Genomic DNA, 18011 nt, shown 5'->3' with positions numbered 1-18011 from the left:
AAGTAAGTCAAAGACAAATACCATGACTTCACGTGTATGTGGAATATAAGAAGTGAGCAAAGGACAAAAGACCAAGAAACCGACTGAACTATAGAAAACAGGTGGTTATCAGGGGAGGTAAGTGGGAGGATGGGTTAAAGAGGTGATGGGGATTAAGGCATGCACTTGTGATGAGCACTGGGTAATGTACAGAAGTGCTGAATTACTATACTGTCTACTATAATACTGTACATTAACTGGAATGAAACTGTGTATAGGGTGCCTGCTGGCTTAGTCGGTAGAGCAGGGAGTTCTTCCTTCGTGTCTCAGGGTTGTAGATTTAAGCCCCATGTTGGGTGTGTGGAGATTACTTAAAAACTTTTTTTTTTTTTTTTTTTTTTTTTTTTAAAGAAACCGCACATTTAACTGACTCTGGAAGAGAGGGTGATTTAGAGCATTGCTTTGGAGTCCCATAGAGCTAGGATCAAGTCTCAGCTCTGGTAACTTTCAGTAAGTTATGCTTGGCAAGATTGCTTAATCTTGCCAATTATGTACCCCATTTATGTAAAATGAGAGTAAACGTTATTTTATTCAAATACTTGAGTGCCTACCAACTGCTGGGGAATCCCTAGAACAGATGGTGGGGGCTGGCTGTAGCCCACACAGAGCTTACGGAATAGTGAGGGAGATAAACAAGACCGTCTTTAGTTTATAGACACTGTTAAGTGCCAGGAGGGAAAACTGAAGCAGAGAAGGGAAATCTGGAATGGCAAAGGGGGGTGATGGTGGTATTTGAGGCTGTATGTGGAGAAGTTCACATTTGGGCAAAGGCTTTAAGCGGTGAGCAGCATGGCTATCTGGCAGAAGGACATTGCAGACGAAGGGAATAGATGTCCAGGCCTGAGGTGTAATGGGCCTGGTAGTTCTGAAGAACAGCAAGGAAGTCTGTGGCTGGAGCTGAATTGAGGGAGTAGAATGTCAGAGTTGATAGAGGCCAGATTGCATAGGACCATGGAAGCTACTGCAGGCCTTTAGACTTCTACTCTGATGTGAGGAACCAGTGGAGAATTGTGAGCAGGGCAGTATGTTATCTGTCCTAATTTTCACACCACTTTCTGTGGGTTGACATTTGTGAAGGGTACCAGCAGGTGTTCTAACACAGTTCTCTACAAGGTTGGTATTAGGATGGAACCCATGTCTTGTTCTCTGAGCACTTCCACCTTTGACAAAGTTCCCATCAGAGGTGTGGGTAAGGTTGGAGGGCTGGTGGTCTGGAGTGCATGTTGTGCAGGATGACTTAACTCTTGGGGGACGTTTTTCAAAATTGATGGTTGTTTGTGTATGTGGAGGGTATTCATGATTTCTATTGACGTATCTAGTATCATTAGTAGTACTGATTCAGATTTATTAGCAAAGAGCAAGACTTCGTTTTTAGGACCCAAGATGATTGCTGTTTACCCACTAAGGAAGCACTGTGGATTGTTGAAGATTCATGTTAGTAGGAGGTCCATCTGCACGATTCCTATTTCTGGGCTTTTTAGAAACATCCACATAACTGAGGAATGCTTAGAGAAGTTGTCATGTTTCGGCCTTTGGTTCAGATATTTTCATTACAATCCTAATGACATCATGTGGACTCAGTTGACTCAATGTTTATGTTAAAACATGGGTGAAATAACCTTTGATATTTAAAGTGGATTGAAACATTGTGGCATATTTATAAAAGGGAATAGCACATAACAGCTAAACACACACAGCATGAAAAGCTCTCCATTTTTAGACAGAGGAAAAGTAGTAAGATGCAACACAGTGCAAACTTGATGAAGTTTGGATTATAGACCAAGCTCAACCTGGTAATTGAGATATTCTTTATATAAGTGGTCAACTGATAGAAGCAAAGGATTTCCTGAGAGGACAAGATAGTGGTTTGCCTCTACAATCGGTTCTATGAAAAGCAGCTGGAGAGGGTGGCAAGTCAGTGGGTTACCTGACAAGGCCAGTTTATAAGGCAGCTGAGAGCTCTGTTCTAGAATCACTAGGAGGAGTTAACTTGAGAGGGCTGGGGTGGTGCTTGTGGAGTGACTCTGGTGATTTTGCCCTTAACTGATGTGCCCAACTAGGCTCCGTGCTCTGAATGGCTTATGTGAGGCCCTGTACTTTTGTTATTCTAAAGCAGTGGTTTTTCCTAACCATTTTTGGGGGTTACATATCCCTTTAAATTGGATGGAGCCTTTCCTCAGAAGAATGACCACTGCAAACACAGTAACTTATGCAAATCTTGTTTAACTTGGCAGCTTCTTACCTGTTCTCCATTGCTGTAGTTGTGCATTTTCAAGAACATTGTAAAAATGGAATCGTGTGGTTCAGAACTTGAGATGGGCTAAAGTGTACGTTTTCCCCTGTTTCTTGGGTTCTGTATAGCTGGTCCAGAGCTCACAGGTTAAGGAGACATTGGTTCATAGCTACACTGTTCTGGTGGAAAATAGCAGCTCAAGACTGCAATGATATTCTGGCTTTCAGCATCCGTCCGATTTTTGCAACTAGAATCCCTCCAAATTGTGCCATCCTGGCTGTTGACCCAGATCTGATCTACCCTGGGACCAACAGCTATTCGTTGCTTCTTACCATGCAGTGCACTTGTTGATGCCCCACTGCTAGTGACCAGTCTTGGTCTTGTTTGTTCTAAGTCTCCTCCTGGTCTGAATTCCTACCTTGATTGCCTTTTTTTTTTTTTTTCCCCCCCAGACACTTCAGTCTGTGGTGACAGTCTCCTAAACCCCAGAAACCAAGTCTTCACTTCCTGCCACCAGACACCCTTGTGTACCTTCTTGAATCTTCCCGATGTGAGCTCCCAATCAGCCCACAGGTGTTGCTGTTCTGGCCTTACGTGCTTCTGTGATTGCTAGTGTTTATTGTCCATCTGCTTCTAGTTTGAAGGTTACTAAGGCTGGATGGTACTTCTAGAGTCCACATCTGTGCATTCTCTGAATACGAGTTGACCCCGAGGGCCCTGCAGAGGCTTGGCATGCTGATGACATGGCAGCCTGTCACCACATTGGCTTGATTTTTGACCCCCCACTTCTGACACCAAATACCTCCATCTCCACGTTTAGGTGTAGGATTCAAACACTGAGTCATGTGGGTTACCCCTCTTGCCTTTTCTCTTTTCAAATCCTACCTTTCCAGAACAGTCTAGTACCTTCATTCTGTTCCTACTTCTGCATGTACTGGGTGCTTAGGTGCCACCTGTTTCCACAACGGTATACTCCCAAGGCATATGCTGCTGTTGTGAGGAGTTGAGAATGGATTTCACAGATCATGTACCTTGCAGTCTCTTGGAGCTGCTACTGCTCATGCTGGTGACTCCAGAATAAAACCTGATATGTGAAATCTGTTGGCTCTACAGGCTAGAGTGTGGTGACCTACTTTCCACCTCTGTTCTTGATTCCTGTTTGCCTGAGTGTGGCCCTCTGAGGCGTATGGGGAGGAAACTTCAGCCCCTATTCATAAGTTTTAAATTACTTTTATATCTCTCAGGTTTTCTCTGGTTGTAAACTGATTTCCAGGGAAACCAGGAATCAGGGTTAAGTGCAATGTGAAAAAGCAAATCAATCAGATTGGAATTGAGAAGAGATGCAAAGAAGGAAGACTAATCTCTCTATTGCTCCTCTGCCTCCCCCAAAGTCCTTAAACTGTTGTGGGCTTGTGATGGTTTCTACACACCTGGGGATTTGAGGGTGTTGTATTATTTGAAGGGTGTCTGTATGTACCTGCTCACAGATCCACACCCATTTGATAGGATCCTTGGAATACATGCATGTGAAGCCAGGTACAAGGCTAAAACTCTAGTGTTAGACCCCTAAGTTTGAGTATCCAAGGATATGAATTGTTCTTTTTGACTTTGGGAAAGGCTATAAAAGACTTACGTTGATTTAGCTGTAACTTACAAGAGCATGGTTTGAAATTCATTGTTGTTAAATTTTTTTTAATGTTTATTTTTGAGAGAGACAGAATGTGAGTGGGTTAGGGGCAGAGAGAGAGGGAGACACAGAATCCAAAGCAGGCTCCATGCTCTGAGCTGTCAGCACAGAGCTCAATGTGGGGCTTGAACTCACGAGCTGTGAGATCATGACCTGAGCCAAAGTTGCTCAACCAACTGAGCCACCCAGGCGCCCTTGAAATCCATTGTTACTAAAATTAATGATATTAGGAACTGTTTCCATTGTTGGACACCCCAAAATGTATTTTCTGATGCCCACACTATGTGAGCATTGTTCTTAATCCCAAAGAACAACCACAAAGACAGGAACAACTTAATTATATAATCCTTCAAAGTGGTAATCTAAACAAAGTCAAAGCATTTTTTCAAAACATAAGATTGTATTGTAGACCAATGTTCCAGAATGATGCTTTCTGGTTCAACCCATCTGGAACTCCATAATCTTGATGGAAAATTATTAGGATCCATCGAATTTCAAAAAGATCTGGTATGTTAGAAAAAGTTGTTCGGTGTTTGAGATCTCTGTAAAGAAAAGATTGAGATTTAATCAGCCCACACTAAGGAATTTGAACAGGATAGGATTGTGAGATACTGATATTAGCTTCTAGGCAGGGTTGGACTATGGAGGGTCTTTGGCCCTCCCCAACCTCCATGGTTTAGGTTGAAAGAGTATCGACACAAACTAGTTAGAAATTGGGAGACCAAAGCAGTGGCTTAAGGAATGGCTAGGCAGCACTCTTTCACTGTCCAATTCAGGTGTGTTGGTAAACTGAGGTCCTGGCTTGGCCAAAATGCCAAGATGGCTCTGCCCACAGCAGGCTGTCGGGTCTGCTAACTGTGGGAGGCTGGAATCCCTGGGTGAGCCCAGGAAGAACAAGGAGGTGTAGGGGGTGGGACAAGTAGGAAAGAAGACAGCCTGTTTTGAGAGCATGATAACCACCTGCTGATAACATCCAATCCTGAGTTAGCTACTTGTCTTCTGTGGAGGAATGAGTTTCCAGGTAAATACAAAAATCTACCTCTTCTTTGCTGGAGAGCAATGTCCCTGGAGAGGACAGAAAAGTCTCTGAAGACCTGAGGCAGAAAATGGGGAGAGGAAAGAAAGGACTTGGAGAAAGTCACTGGTTCATGTAATTCTTTTGCCTTGGTGATTTGGTGAGAAGTTCAGACCTCAATATGCATGCAGAACAGCTGGGACATTTTTATGGGGAGATTGTTACACATTGGGTTAGGGTTTGGGAGCTGGCGCGTTTCAAAGCGGCTCCTGGGTGCTGCTACTGCTCCTGATCCGTGGACCCTACTTGGAGCAGTTGGGCTCTGATCCTGTCTTCTGGCCATGCTAGACTGGGTTGGAGCAGCCTCTGCCCTGAATCAGGGGCACTTACTAATTGCAGACTTTTCCTCTGGCTTACTATTCCTAACTTGCCTACACCCTACTTCCCTAGCTTCTCTGGGGGTCTGTGTGATGCTGACCCATTGGGGAGGGTGGCCACCTGGGTTTTCTCCAGCTGGCTTGCATTTCTGAGTTTTCTCTGAATACTTTCTTCCTTTCCCTAGGGTAAAGGCTCAGGGTGGTTTTTAGTCTTTTTTTGGTTTGTTTTTAACCTTTATTATATATGGCAAGATTGCTTTAGGACTTAAGGTGAAGATTACGTGGTACAGAGACGATCGAGGTACAGATGATCATGGTACAGAGATGACTCTAGGATACCAACTACTGCCTCACTAAGTACCCATCTTCCCTGGGGCTGCCTTAAGGGACAGTTGCCAAATAGTAAACAAAGTTCCACTAGATTTTGATGAGCCTGAACGCCAATGCCTTCCCAAGCGGAATTTTGGGTTTTGAACATCAGTTTCATGTGGTGGTATTGGCTCCAGCTCCCCCTGAGCCACATCCATATTTAGGAGTCTTTATCATGCTCTAGCTGTCCCCTCCAAAGCACATAACAGAGGGCCCGACACTGAGGAGACAGCCTCTAGCTCTTTCAGTTTGCTGATCCCTAGACCTGGAAGAGAGAAGGTAAAGAGCACCGTGTATGAGCTTTGGACCCTAGTGACCTGGCCCTTGTAGTAGTCAATATCTTGGAGTTTAATGAATCAGTATTACCTGCTTGGGGGAAGAATAAGGAACTAGGTGACAGGTGCCTTTCATACCATGCACACCGTTTTTGACTAGAATGTAACTAAAGGATCGCTCTGGTGCATAGTGGCTGAGGTTTTCTTGTTAATTGGCCTGTTGCTGTGCGGTAATAGATGGTTCCTAGATGATCGGTGAAGCTGGGATTTCCATGCCTCGAAAGGTACTCTCTCCAGCCGTTGCTTGAGCAACAGAACCAGTGTGATGCATCAGTGTCTTTAGTGTGACAGCTCAGGAGAAACAAGATCCTGATTTAGCAGAAGCAGATGTCACAGAAAATACTTGCTTTAACCATGACAAAGTGAAACTGTGAATTAGTCATTTAAGAATTTACTCTAGTGAATATCCAAACAGATGTGCTAAAATAGAAAAGAAAAAATGTTCTCTGTCATTGGACCACTCCGGCTTACGATTTTACACTCTTCTGGCAGTTTCCAGACTGGGCTATGCTAAAATACTTGAGCTGTGAATCTTGGCTCTGAGCTTCGAAGTTGACCATCAGGTTATGGGAGGTAAATCCTTGAAGGTGATTTTAGGACATTTGAGGGTCTGTGTGTGAACTAGGGAGGCTTGGCCTTGTGTCCAGTGTTTTCAGCCAGCCTAATAAGCTCATAACACATACTATTATGTGGCCTTGTTCAATATCTGTATTTAGTTAGCCCTTTTGGTAGAGGATAGGTTAATGTGTCTAATGTTGAATGCCCATTAGTATCAGTGAAGCCAGTTGGTTTTGGAGGGGGAAATCACTGCAAGAAACCTTGTATTCCTCAGCTAACCATTCTGCAAATGCAACATGGGAATAGTTGAAGGGATGCAACTCCATCCCTACCACTTAAAAGTAGCTCACAGCTCAACCAGGAATGTCTTCAGACCTTGTCAATGTCTCCTGGTCAAGATCATCTCTTGCTGAGAACCTCTTGCTTATAGTACAGTCATTGTGTTCCAGGGTGTGAACCCTTGGAGGTGAACATCCCAAGAGCCAGTTACATTTGACTTTGCTAAGAGGCAAGGCTTGTGGCTCTGCATCAAAGCCAGACCTTTGCGAGTGCAAGGAACCCATAGGCACCTTGTCAAATTGCTGGACACAACCTGTCCTTCAGGACACCTGTTGCTAGCCTGCTTTGGAGCTGCTAACAGCCTCCTGTGCTGAGAAGCCTCTACATTTTCTGTCCAAACCCATTTCCCCCATTGCTTGACATGGATTTTATTATTCGGGGTGGGCTTTTTTCGTCCTTGTATTTGAGTTTTTCTTAGCAGTAGGTGAGAAAGATGAAGATGTAGATGGGTCTTGAGTTGGAAGTGTGAGATTTCAGACCTTGTTAAGGAACTCCAGATTGAGACATGCTGGGATGTGGATTGCATCTGTTGGTTTCAGGGAAGATGGGTTAAATAGAAAGGAAATGGGAAACTTGTTGAAATTGAACAGCAGTTGGTAAGGGTCACTCTGCTCTTTGAGGCCTACAGAGGCCCCTGCTACCTGTTCCTCAGATTCATTCATGGGAGGATAAAGGTGCATGATATGGACAATTGGCTGAGTGCTGAGGGAGCTTGTAGGGAGTACATGGCTTTGGCATTTTGGGGTTTTCTTGAATGGTGGGAGTTGGGCCACGGGCCAGAGGTTCATTGGTCTGACCTGCTCTCCATTGGTGGAGGTCTCTTCCTTGTGCCACTCCTCAGTGGACTTCTGTTGGTACCTGAGTTACCTGTGGCCCAAGGGCAGGTAGTTTACACTCAGTGCTTTGATCATACAGGAGAGCTTACTACGTAGTGTCCCTTACCTTTGTCTACATTAGTTCCTTCCTGTTTCTAAGCCTTTTGCCTGTCTTTTTCTTCTGTTTAAGTCCCACCATTTCCAGCAGCCTTTACCAGTTGGTCTGGCTCCCATACTACTGCACTTCCAGTCTTTGCCACACAGTTGAACACTTAAATGTTTTCAAAGCTAAGTTGTGGTTCACAAGCTACTTGAAGTTAGGGTTGTCTTTTTTTTCTGTGTTCATGACAACTAGCTTGGAACTTGGTTATTTCAGTATTGGTTTTGATGCAGCTCTTTGGGACATCTAGTACGAATGTTCTACTTTGGGAATCCAGAGAACCTAGCAACTGGGTTGGGAGCCTGTTAACTCCAAAGGAATAATTAACAGTTGACACCTTCATCTTTTGATAGTTTGGGCAATGTGTCTATGTGATCTTACACTGCTTAAAATCAGTTTCTGTCCATGAATCTGAGTGTTAACTTCTTAAAAAAATATAATTTATTGTCAAATTGGTTTCCATACAACACCCATTGTTCTTCCCAACAGGTGCCCTCCTTGCCCATCACCCACTTTCCCCTCTCCCCCACCTTCCATAAACCCTTAGTTCATTCTCCATCCTTAAGAGTTTCTTATGGTTTGCCTCCCTCCCTCTCTGTAACTTCTGAATGTTAACTCTTAAAGTATACTCCTAAGTAAACAAATTCGTCTTGCTTGACAGAGAATGTTAGATCTAAGCAAACTACATTGAGGAGGAAATGTTAAATATTTTAATTGCAAGGAATCATTTACTCTCATCTTGAGACGTGGTCTCTTGCCCAGAATTCAGAGGCTGGCCAGTCTCCTTTTTCCTGGCTCACACCACTAGCTTCTTTGGCCAAAACAGCACTCAGTTTCCCCCTTTGAGGGTTGAGTGTCTGTTTCCCTGGATCATGACCTCCTTTTGCCAACACCAAATGCTGCTGCCTCCAGTTTCCTGTCACTGCTCTATCTGTGCCACTTGAATGTGGGTTTTTTCAGGGTCTGTGGTCTGCTGCCCTGGCTGCTTTGTTGGCATCTGGTCCTTTGACACCTGTACCTGCTTCATGAGCTGTCAAGGGCTTGCCTCTAGACCTTGCAAGGCTTGGGACCTGTGTTAGAGGTGGATTCTTTTTCCCTGATCTCTGATTTGTGTTTGGTGATCCGTTATCTGGAACCAAAACTTCTTGCCTGTTCTGTCTACACCTCCGTCGTACTCATTGCTTGGGAAATAAGCCCCACATTCTGCTACACAGGGATGGAGTTTTTAACAAACAACCCAGAACTTAATGTCTAGATAGATTTTTATTGCTGAGTGAAGTAACTTTAGGACTATACCGACCACACTGCTATTGCCTAAGTTTTGGGAATTCTCTCATGGTGTTCCAGCCATTTTATAAGCTGCACATGGACCAAACAGGTTTCCTCAGTGTAACTCAGTTTTTAAAAAAAAAAAAAAATTCTTTTTTAATTTTTTATTTTTGAGAGAGAGACAGGGTATGAGTCAGGGGAGGGACAGAGAGAGGGAGACAGAATTCACAAATCAGGTTCCAGACTCTGAGCTGTCGGCACAGAGCCTGATGTGGGGCCCGAACCTGTGAACCACGAGATCATGACCTGAGCCAACGTCAGATTCCTAACCGAGTGAGCCCCTAACTCAGTCTTTTTGAGCACTTCTGTCAGGCTAGGTAGTACACTAGATCTGGGAATCAAAAGGATAGTTAAGGTTACTTTCTTGGAGCCTTTAGTCAGGTTGAGATAAGTGGATGAGCAGCTCTGTGTCCAGCCAGAAGCAACAGCATGTCACAAGAGAGGCAGGATGGGTTTGAGAGATTTGTCTGTGGGGAGTGGGTATGGGAGGAAAGTCAGAAGGCTTGAGTCAAGAAGGATGGGGAGGGTTTCAAGAAGATGAGATAGGAAAGGAATGGAACATTCCCGAAAGAAGAAACCATATTAGCAGCAGTATTTTGAAAAGTCTGGGGCTTGCTTAGGAAATTGAGTAATTCGGTTTGACTGACTTAAGTGCGTGGGACAGTGCCTGTTCACACTGGCCTCATGGGTGGGTGCTAGGTGAGGCTGCAAGGTCTGCGGGCTCAGCAGGGCCTCCCAGGGGAGCTGAGAGCAGACTGTGCCTGGAGGTAGTGGAATATCACTGCCGTGTTGAGGAACCAGCAGAGAATCCAATGTTGTGCCTGGGGCGGGAACAGGAATGCAGGGGCAGGGTAGAGGGCGTTGGAGTTTTTGTCATTGTTTTTAAAGTCTACTCCATGTGCTCAGGCCAGTAGAAAAGGCTTTTAAAGGTCAGTCAGGTTGAGAGTGGAAACCGTGGCCAGTGGAGAGTCAGCCTAGAGGGCCTTGAACAACAGCCTAGGATGTTTGGTCTCAAAGGGGCTCTGGAAATGCTGATCCTTCCTGAACCAGGAGTGACTACGCCAGATGGGTGTTTGAGTAAAGTGGATCGACCAGCTGCTAGGTAGGATGGGTTAGAGAGATTAGAGACCTGGGACACTCACCAGCCTATGTGGAAAGGCAGAGAACAAATGTGTGGACCAAGACGATTCCCATATGTAAGGGGAGTGTTTGGCGGCGGGGATGGGGGGCAAGACAGGTGGGAAAGAATTTTTTAATTTTTTAATGTTTATTTTTGAGAGAGCGGGAAACACAGAATCAGAAGTAGGCTCTAGGCTATGAGCTGTCAGCACAGAGCCCGACATGGGGCTCAAACCCAGGTACCATGAGATGAGCTGAAGTCGGACACTTAACCAACTGAGCCACCCAGGGGCCCCTGGGTAGGAAAGGATTTGGCGATGGCTTAGATGCTAGGTGACCACAGGTCTTTGTTGGCTCTGGAAATGCCTAGTTTATGCCTATCGATCTGACTTGGGTTAGTCATGGAAAGCTGCCTTTCTGTTGGTGAAAAATGGTCAAGTGAGGCAATTTCATATGGTTCAACCTAATATTAAAAGTGCTTCCCTTCATTCTCAGATGTCCCTGTTTAGACAGGAAATGATGTGGTCATCCTAGTGGTGGAGCGTTGAGGCACAAGAGTCATGGCCAAAGTTCTGAGCTTAGTGATGAGGAGAATGGCCTGGTACTAGAAGTAATCAGGATTGTGAGGTAGGTGATACTGATCTACTTTGTTTACTATGTTTGGGACAGACTGACCCTTCCACATGATTCCATTCTCTTACTGAAGCTAGAACAGTTTTACCCCTGAGGGATACCTTCAAGCATAATGGCTGTGAAGGTCGTTTTTCTAGGAGCCATAACAGCCATCATTTGGGCTCTCAGAATATTGCTTTGAATGGTGTGGCTCACTTTAGGGGGTGTGAGTTCTGGTGGCTCTGTTGCTGAGCAGCCCCCTGTACTGTGGAACGTTCCTCAGAGGTGGTCAGAGCAAGGAGCTGGTCAGTCAAGGCCCTGGGGTTCATTCTTTTTAACCAGGTCTCTTAGATGATTATAGACTATTTCCAAAAAGGCAGCCAGCTTCACATGTGGTTGTTCTTAGCAATGGAGGCTGGGCATAGGTGTGTCTGTAGCTCAGGGGTGATCCCCCCGTCCTCACCCATGGAGCCCTGTGGGCATACCTGCTTCATTATGTGTCCAGTGGATAAGCAGAAATACTGCTGTAAGCTGGTTTTAGTCTTCATAGCAAGATGTTGCTTCAGTCCCTTGACTTCCTGGGTTAACTGTAGGCCATGGTGTGCTGAGGAAGGAAATGCAGGTAATTCCTCTTCTATTTCACGGGTGGAATCTTTGGCCATGCCAAGGCATCGGTCCTCAAAGGATAAATAGCTTTGACAGGCAGACTGTGACAGAAGGTAGTTTAGTGAGAGCACATTTTCATTTTTATTTTTGAAATGGGTGCACTCAAGAGGGTCCCTCTGTGGGAGATGTTGCAGGGAATGTTTAAAACCTACAGGTCTAGGCTAATGGGCAGATCCAACAGGAAGTGGGCCCTGGTTTGTTTTTGTTGGTCTGATAGTTACAGAAAGTTAATATTGTATCAAGTGGCATCGGTGTGGCATGTACCAGATGCATGGATAAGAATTCTAAGGACACCAGAGTATTCAGTCTGTGTTAAATATTTGATAAACTACCTGAGGATCGCTTTTGCTTTTTTTTTTTTTTTTCTTGTGAGATGTGGTCATGGGGCAGTAGTACAGGGTGAAGGCCATGTCTGCAGGTCTCTCCTGGATGGCAGTTCATTCTGAAGGGAAGGAGTAAGCCATTTTCTACGTTTCTTTATGCAATCTTGCACATCTTAATTCCTTACACAAGAATTCATGAGTATGATAGAAAATCAGAAATATGTAGAAAACAAAGTAAACTTATTAACCTTACCCCTCCTTCTCAACAGATCTCCTCTGTTTAATTATTGTTTCTCTATCGGATTTATCAGAGATAAGCTGAGGTTTGGTGTAACCTTCCCAGACTGGCCCTTTGCGAACACAGACTATATATCTATAGATCATTACAAAAATCATACTACATATGTTTTGTAATGGTGTTTTTCATTTAATACACCTTGATTATCTTTCCAAATTACATGTACTTGTGTATTCATGACTCACATGGATGACTGCACAATCTTACTCCCCCACTGTTGATGGAAACTTACCCCACTTCTCCAATTTTATAATTATAAACCATGCTGTAGTAAATACCTCCATGGAGTCCATCATCCAGCATGTGCTTGTGTAGAAGACCTGTCTACCCTCTTGATAGGACCAGTCTTTCAATTTTTTTTTTTTTTTTTTTTTTTTTTTTTTGCCAGATGCATAGGTTAAGTGGTATTTTTAATGGTCTTGAGTCCTGATTGAGGTGGAGCATCTTTTCATATGTTGGTTGGCCCTTTATAGTTCTTTGAATCCTCTATTTTTAGATTGCTCATATTTTGTACCTGATTGAAAGGAGCTTCAAAAACCATGGACAGTAAACTGTTGTCTATTGGTGAATGTTTTTCTTCTTTTGTCATTTGATTTTAAAACTGTTGAGGGAGGGTCTTTAAAACAATGAATGCTGTCAAATATGTCAGTTTCCTTTATGCATTCTGAATTTTATGTCCTGCACAGGCTTTCACATTCTTGGAAATAAAGTATTTTTGGAGCCCAACAGTCTTGACATTTATTCAGTGATTCAAGTAATATTAGAGGATCTACTTAATATGTTCTGTTCCTGCCGACTACAGTAGCCTTTCCTCCCCCACTTAATTTCCTTTTGAGTTCCAGTATGTCACTGGCATTCATTCATCGTGGTGGCTTTTTAAAAACTGAATATCCCCCTGTTGGAAAGCTGAAAGTTCTGGTCTGGCTCAGCATTTGACCAGCCTCTTCCAGGAGCCCCATAGTTTCCATGGCAGCTTTATAACCCTTTCATAGCTCCTTGAGAAGACTGCATGCTTTCTCGTGATCTCTGGGCCAGAACCATGGGCTTCAAACACATCTGCCTTACTGAGGTCACAACCATGACCAGAAGCCGGAGCTCTTTGCTCTGTTCTCCCTTCCCCATTAAACTGGGTCAACCTTGGGCTTGCCACTGATTTTTTTTTTTTTTTTCCCTCCTCTTTTGCTCATTCTCCAATGTGAGACCCAGTGGTCTCTTCTCAAGCCTCTCCCATCACTGGTGGTTGGCTTCATGATTCTTCAGAATTTCAGCTTAGGGCTGTGTCTGCTACTTTGGTTTTCTCACTGACCATTTATTTCTGCTACTAATCTTCTCCTCCCATCTTTTGAGCCTCTTATTTGAAATCCCTTCAAGGCAGGCAGTTATTCATTTGGATTCTTCTCTTTGTTTCTGCAGGCCCTTAGATGTGTCTGCCTCATTTCCTGGACTCTGTCTTTGCAGCTGAAATTAGAAACCTGCAGAAGCATAACAGATGCTAGAGTCTCATGAAGTAACGGGCTCAAAATAGCTCAAGTCTACTGGCAGAAGATTTGGCTATGATTCAGTGAGTGCCCACGATGGGGCTGCCCTGACTTAGGTCTCTTGTTTCCCAGGCTTTTGAGGATGGCTTGAGCACATCATCCCCTTGGCCCAACCTTTGCCTTTTCTTGTCTGATTTCCCCCTTTTTTCCTTTTAGTATATTTGAAGTTTTGGGAGACTTTTAGGTACAAACCTGTATGTAAGTGGAGTTTAAATCAACAGAAGCTGCAAGCAGACACTGAACAGAAGCCAGGGGCTACTGAGTGGCGTGTAACAGGGTGTGGCTGTATGTCAGGTGGCTCTGGGCATGTGGCTCATTTGATAAACAAATGACTGCCTGTGGATCCCAAGAGCCTCCTTTACCAGGAAAGCAGCAACTTGGACCAATGGGAAGCAGAATAGTAGCTAGATTTGGGTTGACGTTTGGGGCTACCAGTTACTTTCTGTGTAGGTGCATCCCTTAACTTGTCTGAGTATACCTACACCATGGGATGGCTCTGAGGATTCAGGGATGAGATTAGTGTACGTTGAATACTGTTAAAGTGCTGTCTCTAAATGGTAATGACCACTTTAGTATTTGTGGATGTTGAATTTCTGAGAATACAAGGACAGGCGTGTCAATAAGTTGAGCGAGTATATTTGTAAATGCCCTAGGAGACTTTGCAGACGGAGTCCTAAAGAACTACCTCCTGGTATAGGAGGGGGATGCACAACATTTATATCCCCGAGTGCTCACTGATAAAGCTGCTGTGAGAGGGACTGCCAGACATTTGGCAACTCCTTTATAAACCTCTGGGACATTTGAATGATACTAGAGGACTCTGTCCGGTTTCCTTTGACCAGTGACAAGTGGTTGCAGTGCATCCATATGCGCTGGTGGGGCTGTTCCTCTTCAGGTCTTCAGGTAGGGCCCCCTCTTACGAGAATTCCCTTATGCTGGTGGCACAGGGCTACCCAGGCACACATCTTCTGATACGTGATTTGACATGCATGTCTTCATAGAAACAGGTTTACTCTATTTGGGGCTTATAGGTTGTGTGGGCTGTCCTGGGGAACCTATGGCTTCTAGGATTGTTTCTATGGAAAAAGTCAATTCTGACTTCCACGTTTAGAACTTAGAACATAGCTTATTTGCATGTTGATAAAACCCTTACTTAGGCTGTAGAAGAATTGGGGACCATGTTGTAGAAGTGGTGATACAATGTGGCTCTTTCTGAATGGATCCAAGAGGTGGTAACTCCCCTGTATTGTATTATAACACATGCCAGATCAGTTGTAGGAAGTCTTTGGTGCATAAACTGCAAGGAGGCTACTCTGCTTTGATTTTTAAAAATAGATTTTGAAATCTTGGTTTAAAAAAAATCAAGGATTAAAAGGGAGCAGGAGCAGCTGCAGAAAATCCACTGTGGTGGGATGGTGGGGATTGCCCCGTTCATTGTAAATGCTAATTGTAGAGCACGTGGAAGTTGGTAGGGGAGTTAGATGGATGTGGAAGCAAATCCAGTGAGGGATATTAGTTAACATCCTATAGCTGTTGTTTCCTGGAATCCCTGTGTTTCAGTTCATTTGGACTGCTGTAATAAAATGTCATAGACTCAGTGGCTTATAAACAAATTTATTTCCCCAAATTCTGGAGGTTGGGCAGTCTAAGATGGAGGTGCCAGAAGATTTGGGGTATGGTGAAGACTGTCCTCTTCATGTGTTCTCACATGGTGGGAGGGAATAATTCTGGTCTTTTCAGCCCTGCATAAAGGCACTTATGCTACCTGTAAGGACTCCACTCTGGAGACTTGCTATGCCCTTCTAAAGGTCCTACCTCCAAACACCATCACACTGGGGATTAGGTTTCAATGTGAATTTGGGGAAGGGGACACAAAATTTTCCTCAGAGGAAGTGTTGATTTGCTTTTCCTTTTTTTTTTTAATTAATTTGTCATCAAATTGGTTTCCATACAACACCCAGTGCTCATCCCAACAAGTGCCCTCCTTAATGCCCATCATTCATTGAGCCCATCCTCCCCCCACCTCCCCTCCAGCAACCCTCAGTTTATTCTGTGTATTTGAGTCTCTTATGGTTTTTACATTTTCCTTCCCTTCCTCTATTCATGTTTTTTTAAATTCCATATGAGTGAAATATTTGTCACTTTCTGACCTATTTTGCTTAGTATAATACACTAGTTCCATCGACATTGTTGCAAATGGCAAGATTTTATTCTTTTTGGTCACCGAGTAGTATTCCATTGTATATATGCCACCTCTCCTTTATCTGTTCATTTGTTGATGGACATTTGGGCTCATTCCATAATTTGACTATTGTCGATAGCACTGCTATAAACATTGGAGTGCATGTGCCCCTTCGAAACAGCATTTGTGTATCCTTTGGATAAATACCTAGTTGTGCAATTGCCTGGGTCATAGGGTAGCTCTATTTTACTTTTTTGAGGAAACTGCACTGTTGTCCAGAGTGGCTGTCCCAATTTGCATTCCCACCAATGGCACAAAAAGGGTTTCCCTTTCTCTGCATCCTTGCCAACATCATCTGTTGTTGCCTGAGTTATTCATTTTAGCTGTTCTGACAGGTGTGAGGTTGGTGTCTCATTGTGGTTTTGGTTTGTATTTCTCTGAGTCATATTGAGGATCTTTTCGTGTCTGTTAGCCATCTAGATGTTGTCTTTGGAAAAAAGTGTCTATTAATGTCTTCTGCCCATTTCTTCACTGGATTATTTTGGGGGGTGGTTAGGTGTTGAGTTTGATAAGTTCTTTATAGACCTTGGATACTAACACTTTATAAGATATCATTTGCAAATATTTTCCGTTCTTTCATTGCCTTTTAGTTTTGATTGTTTCCTTCTCTGTGCAGAAGCTTTTATCCTGAAGTCCCAATAGTTAATTTTTGCTTTTGTTTTCCTTGCCTCCAGAGACATGTCTAGTAAGAAGTTTCTGTGGCCGAGGTCAAAAAGGTTGTTGCCTATTTTCTCCTGTAGGATTTTGGTGATTTCCTATCTCACATTTAGGTCTTTCACCCATTTTGAATTTATTTTTGTGTATGGTGTAAGAAAGTGGTCCAGGCTCATTCTTCATGTTGCTGTCTAGTTTCCCCAGCACTATTTGCTGAAGAGACTTTTTTTTTTCCATTGGATACTCTTTCTTGCTTTATCAGAGATTAGTTGGCCATGCATTTGTGGATCTATTCCTGGGTTCTCTGTTCCATTGATCTGTGTCTGGTTTTGTGCCAGAACCATACTGTCTTGATGATTACAGTACAGCTTAAAGTCTGGGATTGCAATGCCTCCAGCTTTGGCTTTTTTTTTTTTTTTTTTCCAGGATTGCTTTGGCTATTTGGGGTCTTTTCTGGTTCCACTGATGTGCTTTTCCTATCCCAACCCCTAAAGAAGGGTTCCTATTATGTAAGCTTGAGATGAACTTGAACAAATTATATTTGCCTTCTGGAAGGTTACTTTTGCCAGGTGAGTGGCCAGAAATAATGGACATTTTCCTACAAGGGTCTGTCAGGCACTAGCATGCACTTTCTACTGGATTGAGCATTTTGGAAAAACCAAAGATGTATGATACACAATCCTTCAAAAGTTTATAATGTGGATGGGTAGATAAGATAGATATGCAAAACAGTGACTGGAAAAGACAGTATGAAATGAATTGCTTTGCTACAAGTCATTTTTGGAAGATGGGGATATAAATTATACATACACGAATGCATACATCTTAAATGACTGTGTGCTCAAATGCCTAATCCAGGTAATTAGAGAAATTTGGTGATTTCTGAAGTATAGGCTCAAGCTTGAAGGAGGGCAAGACTATGGGTTGTGCAAGAGGATATGTCAAAATGTAGAATTTTAAAAAGCAATTCATTGTTGTCTGTTCTGTTCCTAATGAGCTAACCTGGAGTTAAACCGAAGAAAACCCATTTTTGTCAAAAAGATTTTGCCTCTGGTTTCCCCAGTGTTCCCACCTATATTTAAGCTGCCTGGGGTGGGGACAAAAGGAATGGAAGTCACTTTTCGGATGTGTGGTAGCTCTTCCCAGTGACACCTGCCCAGTGAAGCTTCCTGAGGCTCAGCTCTGATCTCGCCTTTATCTGGTTCAGAAACTGAGTAGCTTCCTAGAGTGTGAAGTCCTCTCTTCTGAGCATGGTGTTGAGGGTCCTCTATCATCTGTAATCCTGACTTCCTTGTACCGTCCT

At 43.6% G+C, this 18011-nt stretch overlaps 1 protein-coding gene across 3 annotated transcripts in view; it reads left to right on the top strand.

The window, feature by feature from the left end:
- Positions 1-18011, top strand: part of MYO5B (myosin VB) — a 338275-nt gene that overhangs the window by 94270 nt on the left and 225994 nt on the right. For 2 of the 3 annotated variants that reach the window (XM_042961932.1, XM_042961931.1), the window contains exon 1: positions 14983-15041. The exons of the other annotated variant lie outside the window; for it this stretch is intronic. In XM_042961932.1, the coding sequence (XP_042817866.1) occupies positions 15013-15041 (29 nt within the window). In that variant the 5' untranslated portion in view covers positions 14983-15012. Of the gene's footprint in view, positions 1-14982; positions 15042-18011 lie in introns of those variants that run through there. 3 annotated transcript variants of the gene reach the window in all.

The sequence above is a fragment of the Panthera tigris genome, chromosome D3 (genome assembly GCF_018350195.1).
Source record: "Panthera tigris isolate Pti1 chromosome D3, P.tigris_Pti1_mat1.1, whole genome shotgun sequence".
Classification (NCBI taxonomy): Eukaryota; Metazoa; Chordata; class Mammalia; order Carnivora; family Felidae; genus Panthera; species Panthera tigris.
This window is presented reverse-complemented; position numbering and strand designations above follow the sequence as displayed.